General features: G+C 41.5%; 1 protein-coding gene across 1 annotated transcript in view; it reads left to right on the plus strand.

The window, feature by feature from the left end:
• LOC126386560 (neurexophilin-4) overlaps nt 1–4545 on the plus strand; it is a 65400-nt gene extending 60855 nt beyond the window's left edge. The window contains exon 2 of the mRNA XM_050038971.1: nt 3173–4545. Within this exon, the coding sequence (XP_049894928.1) occupies nt 3173–3991 (819 nt within the window). The 3' untranslated portion in view covers nt 3992–4545. The remainder of the gene's footprint in view (nt 1–3172) is intronic.
• The last annotated feature ends 3199 nt before the right edge of the window (nt 4546–7744 follow it).

Raw genomic sequence — 7744 nt, forward strand, 5'->3', positions numbered from 1 at the left:
ACACAGCTGGTTCAATATCAGCAAAGTTTCCCTTTATATTCATTGTCTTGTGTGGCGATCAGCAGTGATGTGGTGGTTCACTTTTACACTGTGATCTGTAGCCTATAGTTCGGCTTTAGCTTCTAACTATCTTTGTCTTTTTAACCTGTTGTTGCTGCTGAGTCAGTTTGACATCCTGGATATATCCTTCAAACACAGACTGTAGACAGGGCTCGACAGTGCGAGTGTTTCACTCGCATTTGCGACTAAAAATAGGTGTGTGCGAACTGTAAAAAATATTTAGGGGCACATGTGCGCATAAAAAAATCAGTCGAAGCAGCCTATATTTTTGTCAATAAAAAAATATGATAATCTAACCGCAATTGTTGGAGGAACTCCAGCTGCCTTCCCGCTTCCCTCTTCCCCGTGTGACACGGTTATGGTTTTCCAAGCCACTGTCGGCACAATGAATATCGTGCGCGACGCCAAGGGTAGCGGTGCCGCTTTGTCAGGCGTTGCTGCCCTCTACATAGACAAACAATGGGACAGCCAGCGCAAAGCGGTTTTACAGCTGATCATGTGTAGAGGCCTTTAGGGACCGTTCGCCACGGTACCGCTGCTGGGCAGGGTGGAAATAAAGTCCTTTTCACACAGAGCGCGCAAAGCGCAGACCTTTGTGTATGTGTTACCACAGCGCAAGAGCGCACCGCTCTGCCGCCGAGCTGAGCGGCGCGTGCCGCCAGCCTGCACTCGAATTGAAATTTCACTGCAACGCGCTGTGACGACACCTTGGCGCCACGCGTCCAATAACAGAGAAGAGCCTGAAGTAGACCCGAAAGCGGTCACCATGGAGCTGTAGCTCCTGAACGAGCCTGTACTCCCCCAAATCCTGTCCCCTGCGCCCTACCCCGCGGTGGGCGCCGCGAAAGCTCTGTGTGAAAGAGGCTTAAGTCCTGCAGAGTTTCAGAGGACCTGAAGAATGTTTTAGGATAGTAATAACATTATATAAGATAATCATATTGCAAAGATAACATATGTAAGATAATAACATTAAAGACAAAATTAAATTGCAATACTTTTTCAAAACTTGATGATTTTACCTTTCTGTACATTTTGTATACAAATTCATTAAATAATTTTGCTTGTAAATGTCTATTTGCATCACGTTTATTACGGAAAACATTATTTGATCAATTTACATTGTGCCCCTAAAGCTCTTTGTGCGCTCCTTACTTTTTCAACTTAGGAGCACATGTGCTCCTTGGGAAAAAAGTTAGCGTCAAGCCCTGGTAGACCCCTCTGTCTGCTTCTCTCTGGAATTACTGTTTCATTTTTCCAAATATATGATATTTCTTCAGGGTGTGCAGTTACTTATAGTGTGGGCTCCATGCTTACTCTGACAGCTTGTCGCACCATCAGAAAGGGGCCGGGCTTAGAGAAAGGTCATTTGGTTTCCCCTGATCAGGGCGTGCTAGCAGAGGGGAGCAGTGAGAATTTTTGCTCCTCACTCATGGAGCAGTTTATTCCCTTTGCTCCCAACTTCAAAGCTGCTCCAGGTCACTTCATTCAAGCTGGTCACCGCTTGCTTAGTTTCCTGTTGAATGTACTTTGTTAACTCTGTTGTCAAGCTTGCAGCAGTCGATTCGACAGGAAATAGTGTCTGTGCACAATACACAGAGGCATTCTGGGTCGGCATGATTAAAACTCATGTTGTGAAAAGTCGTTACGCTAGCACTTCCCACTCACTCCCTCGTAATATTGACTTTAGTAGTTTTCATTAGTTTTTATTTTATTACATATTTAATTTAAGTTTCAATTCAGTTTAGTTTCAGTTCGTTTCCAGGGTGGGATTACTCATTTCAGTTTTTATTGTTTAAAAATGTTTAGTTTTACTTTAGTTTTTATTAGTTTAAGTATTATTTTCAAGTGTTTTTTTTTTCATGATGATATAGCGGGATTTGTCAGGGGAAATTTCCTGTATATTTTTATTTATTATAGTTATTTTTGTAAGAACACAATATCATTTCAGTTTTCTTTTCTACAAAAGTCTACATGTTATTTTTATTCCAGTTAAAGGTTCACTCCCAGACAACATTTGCAAGTGGGGCACATGTGGGTAGTAAATGGGCCCTATATGGGATTGGCCCCATGCCAATTGCCCACATGGATGGGTTTACTCAAATGGGCCATACATGGGTTATGCTAGAGTTAACCTCGGTACCAAGAGGGTATGGGCCCACATGGGGATCTTATCTGGAGCCCACTTGGGTAAAATCAACCATGTGGGCAATCAGCATGGGGCCATTGTAGAACCTGTGGACAATCCCATATAGGGCCCAATCCTCAGCCCTTTTACAACCCATATGGGCCCCACATAGAAATGTTGATTGTCGGCTACGGTTTGTAAACATACTCGCCAGTGAAAGTGAAGCCAACCCAAAATTCTTTCTCATTTGGTGTTTCGCCTCGCTGTGTTATCATCTTTTTTGGCAATGTGTCTCTTGGATGCCTGCTGCTTACGGTCTGGCACCTGATCGCTACCGTTATATAGAGTCCTGACATCACCTGAGCGCTGTGGGGTAACACGCCCATAAACGTCCCGATCACTAAGAAAATAGAGGCAGAAGGCAGAGTCTTTGCAGATAAATACACTGTCACACACTTCTACTGGGTCATAAGTGATGACTGAGAGGGATTATTTCTCTGTGAGTGTATAAATGCTTTTTTCACTGATTTTTTTATACCTAGTATTAATTTTAAGTTTAGTTTTAGTCAGCTTTAATAACCTTGCTCAGCTCATATACTCTGTTCCCACTGGGCCAAAGTCCTGCCAGATCAGTTTTCGTTTGACGTTCATCTTTTGTCTGGACAGCTGATCAATTTCCCAGTCAATCAGCGATCCGGCTTTTGGACACTCAAGCTGTTTCTGACATGACAGAAATACATCTGAGTACTTCTGCGGTTTGATTTCCCACATGGCTGCTGTCAAAATATCAATTTTAAAAAGTAGCAAGATGGTTTAATTATCAGAGTTGTATTTTACAAGTTGTGGTTAATTGCAGCCTTGATAAAACATAGAAGTAATAAATTGATGCTTTGACAGTCTGCTGGGGGAATATGTGAAAATGAAACTTTAATAGCTTTTGGCCTGTTGTCAATAAAGTTTGCTTTCTTTCTGTGTCTTTTTCTCCAGGTCCAAGGGTTGGAGAAGCAGGTGGAGTTCTCAGACCTGCGCCCTGTGGGGTCGGTGATGAAGACTCTTCCATACGGCATGGGTGGAGGGGTGGCGGGAGGATCGACAGGGGGAGTGGTTAAGCCTCCATACCAAACGCGTATCTTCTCCACGTCCATTGATCAGACACCCATGAAATCCAAGCCACCCACCTACAGTTTCTTTAACCCATATGACACGGCCCGGAACCAGTCCCTGCTCTTGGACCAGACAGGATACCGCTCTAAGCGCAAGCCCTCGCTAAAGACAGCCATGAAGACCAAGAAGATCTTCGGCTGGGGAGACTTCTACTTCAACGTCAAGACCATGAAGTTCAGCTTGTTGGTGACGGGGAAGATTGTGGACCACATCAACGGGACGTTCACCGTCTACTTCCGCCACAACTCGTCCAGCCTGGGGAACGTCTCGGTCAGTATCGTGCCGCCGACCAAAGTGGTGGAGTTCGAGGTCCTCCAGCAGCAGCAGCTGCACCCCCACACCCAGCAAGAAGTCCAGATCCAGGAGACCCAGCAGTCCACCATCGACCCCAAAGAGACAAAGACCTTTAACTGTCGGGTGGAGTACGAGAAAACCAACAGGTCCAAGAAGCCCAAACCCTGCCTGTACGACCCGTCTCAGACCTGCTTCACAGAGCACACCCAGTCCCACGCCGCCTGGCTCTGTGCCAAACCCTTCAAGGTGATCTGCATCTTCATCTCTTTCTTCAGCATCGACTACAAGCTGGTTCAAAAAGTGTGTCCGGACTACAACTTCCAAAGCGAGCACCCTTACTTTGGATAAGTAAGAGGCTGAACTGCAAAGAGAAAAAAAAAAGAGACAATGTTAATGACGACGATTATAATGATGAGGATGGGAATCATAGTCATATTGATTACGATGAAGACGCAGGGGACAGTTTTTTTGCCTCTAAACTGCTGTGAATTGTGGATTTAAATCAAGTATAATCAGAGTTATGGATGGTTAGGATATGGCTGATTTCTCTGACTTATTTTCCAACTTTGTATTCGTTAACTTCTGTTTTTATTTGCTTTTTTTTCTGTAAATAATGTACTCAACCTCAGCACACTTATTGTTTTTAGATATTTGTTTCTCAGTGTTATTACTTTTTGCAGTTGGAGAATTCGGTTGAAAACAGCTGGAGTCAGTATTATGCCCTCCGAGTACAAAGGGAGCCTCTGAGGCGGCTGTGCTGTGCCATCACTGTATGGCAGACGTAATGTTATGGTAGACTGACTGTTAATCATCCTCTCAGCTCTACGTCTCTAACCCTGGATATAAGAGAGTTATATGTATGAGAAATGCTATGCTGGATATGCATACAATATACTGTATGAAAAAGCACATTAAAATCTCTTTAAACTGTCTTTTACTGGGTGAATGTTTTCGTTCAGAGCCACGAGCACAATTGCGGGGCACAAGCTGTGCAGCACATTCACGTTATCTAACTCAGCGAGGACACTGTTATGAATTAAGTTACATTTCACTCTGATTGGGAACTCATGCCCGAGCTTTCTGTGAAGATATGTCATTTTAATTTTCTGAAACATATTGAAGGAAAGGATTGAATTTTAACATGAAAACCAACCGTGAAACATTCTTAAGATGGTGATAAAGTTTGACTCCTTTTGAGAGAGTTGGAATGTACAATAATTGAATCCGAGGGAGGTTTCTGATATAACGTTTAATTACATTTACCCTGAAACTGAAGGGAAAAATAACTGTTGTGTCGGAGGTAATGTGACTGACAGATTTGTGTCTGTTTGATCGTGCCAGCGCAGGAAGTATTGCCCATCTGAGCAAGCATTTTTCAGCTGCAGCAGGTGGCTTCCTCACCATTATTGACTGCTGTATTACTGCTGCCACTGTTATAATCTCAGCTACCTGATAATATTTACTTTATCATCGCTTTCTGTTTGCTAAAAATATGAGCTTCTGGAAAAATGAAGCCGGATAACGTCACTGTTGCTAAATATATTCACGCATGCAGATTAAAGTTAAAACTGAAAGCATCAATAAACTCACCCACCTCTTCTTCATTAAATTAAACACACCCGGAACACCTCCGCCGTGCGAATACCTCAGTCTGTTGCTCCTCTTCCTCGTTCACAAACTCCCCTTTTTTCCTCTCCCAGCGTCAGAGTCGTTGGCTTTTTGCTCCCCACACTTCTGATCTGACGATAATGGTGCTCAGAATTTCATTAGAAAACACACAGTCGATGCTAATTGAATCTTCATCTCACCGTGGCTCGATACCCTATTATGCTTTTGATCAATGACGTTGAGATGGAGGTCCAGGGAGATCCATGTATCTTACACTGGTTGCTGTGGATAGTCGGGACACAGAGATTGATGGAGTCGCCGCAACCCAGTTTCTCTGGAGTTCCCCTCTGTGTTACACAGATTGTCTACAGTGGGCAGGTGAAGGATCACCGGACGAGTTGCTGTGGACGGATCCTTATGTTCTCCTGTGTTGGTGTCCGTATACATGTGGCTGTGTGTGTGTTCAGATATATTTCCCAGAATTTACATTTCCAATCAACTACAAAAGACAGTGGGGGTGTAAATCACCAGTTTCATCACGATACAATAAATCGATTCTTTGAACAATGATATGATATTTGTCGAAATCACAAAGTCTGCCACATTTCTATTCAGTAGCATTAATGGGCCTGCGATCGATATGACATGATATCATCTGCCCATTTCACAAAATCAATTACAGGAGAACAAACTCTAAACATGAATGGTTGTCTGTCTCTATGTGTCAGCCCTGTGATAGTCTGGCGACCTGTCCAGGATGAACCCCGCCTGTCGCCCAGTGTCAGCTGGGATAGGCTCCAGCCCCTTTGCGACCTCTGACAGGATAAGAGGTTACAGAAAATTAATGAATGAGTTACAGAAGAAGCTGCCATGCCTTTCTTCTTTTGCTTTTGGCCATAAAAGATAAAAACACCACATAGATAATTGTAAAAGTTTACTTTAAACTGATTCCACTAACACACTTAAAACAGCACATGAGATAAGTTAACCTTCAGTGCTCTCTGACAAAAAGACCTTTTCTGAAAGAAATGTTTTCATTTTAACCCAAACCATCATCTTTTTCCTAAAACATCAGGTCTATCTGTCTCAAAGCCCTGAAGACAAAACAGCCATAAAACATAAATTAACAACATAATTTAACAAAATGATCAAATTCAGGACAGTAATAACTGTCGAGGTTTACAAACAAAGCAATAGTTTTTTTCCCTGTCACCCATCATTAGCAAAGCACCTTTACACTGCATTAATTAGCCTAGCAGCTAGTGGAGTTTTCCTCTACTCATAGCTTCACAAATTGCATGTATCATTTATACTTTTTATTATTCACCATTTAGTTTAAGTCACTGCATCTCCTGACAGAACAGCTCAGCTGAATTTAAGCCGGCATGCAGGGTTGTTTTTTTGGGGGTTTTTTTTTAAGCCCAGCGTTGTTGAAACGGAGCATCTAATTTACTGTAGTGAGAAGTTAGCGGAGTGCCCGACCAGGCAGGTAACATTACGTCCTGTTTTATCTCATGACAGCATAGTTTACATACGACATGAGTTTTGTCTGTTGACCCCTAATTTCCTCAAAATCGAAAAATTTTCTTCACTGCTGATTGATTCCAGAGTAATTAACTGATTAACTTCATTATTAACTTCATTATCATTTTTCTTGGCTGCTTGCCGACGGCCTGCCGCTGTTTAACAGTGACGCGGAATTTCAAAATAAAGGCATGAATAAAAAATTAAGATATGCATCGATGTTTTCATTTTGCAACTATAATATTGGATTGTTGATCATTGAATCGATATATCAATCCAGATCAATGGATTGTTAAAGCCCAAAAAGAAAGTTCACTATAGTACGATAATGCTTGTATTAAAAAATAACTAATAATAATAATAATAACTTTATTTATATAGCGCTTTTTGAAAACAGATTTTACAAAGTGTTAAAAAAACAAAGCAAAGCAGAAGCAAGAAACCCCAGAGACAATATAACGATAGAAGCCAAATAATGATGCCAAACTAAGGCCAAACAGAAATTAAGGCAGAATTAAACAAGAGATCAGAGGCAAAAACATATTAGACAGAAGAAACAAAGGTGGAAGTTACAAACAAACTTACACAAAAAAAGGTAAATACAATAATAAAAGTGGCGAACACAGAATATTAATAAAGAATATTAAGCAGCATGTAACAACACCACTTTACTTTAATCACTGACTCTGTGGTACAACTGTATAGACAATGCAGTGTAATGACAGGAATGACAAAATTATTTTGAACATCAGATTTCTGATACCTTAGGAGAAAAAAACTTAGGGCTGAAAATTAGTTTAAAAAAAAGAAAAAGATGATGTTATGTGCGACATGCTTCTCCTAATCCTGACGTGTAAATGAACTGGTGTCTCAGACTGACAGCACGCAATAGCTGACACTGTCATAAATACATATGGTGATACATGTAAAAAAAAAAAAAACTCTTTCAACTTCTAGTATGGGAAAATG

This window comes from Epinephelus moara, chromosome 24 (genome assembly GCF_006386435.1).
Source record: "Epinephelus moara isolate mb chromosome 24, YSFRI_EMoa_1.0, whole genome shotgun sequence".
Classification (NCBI taxonomy): domain Eukaryota; kingdom Metazoa; phylum Chordata; class Actinopteri; order Perciformes; family Serranidae; genus Epinephelus; species Epinephelus moara.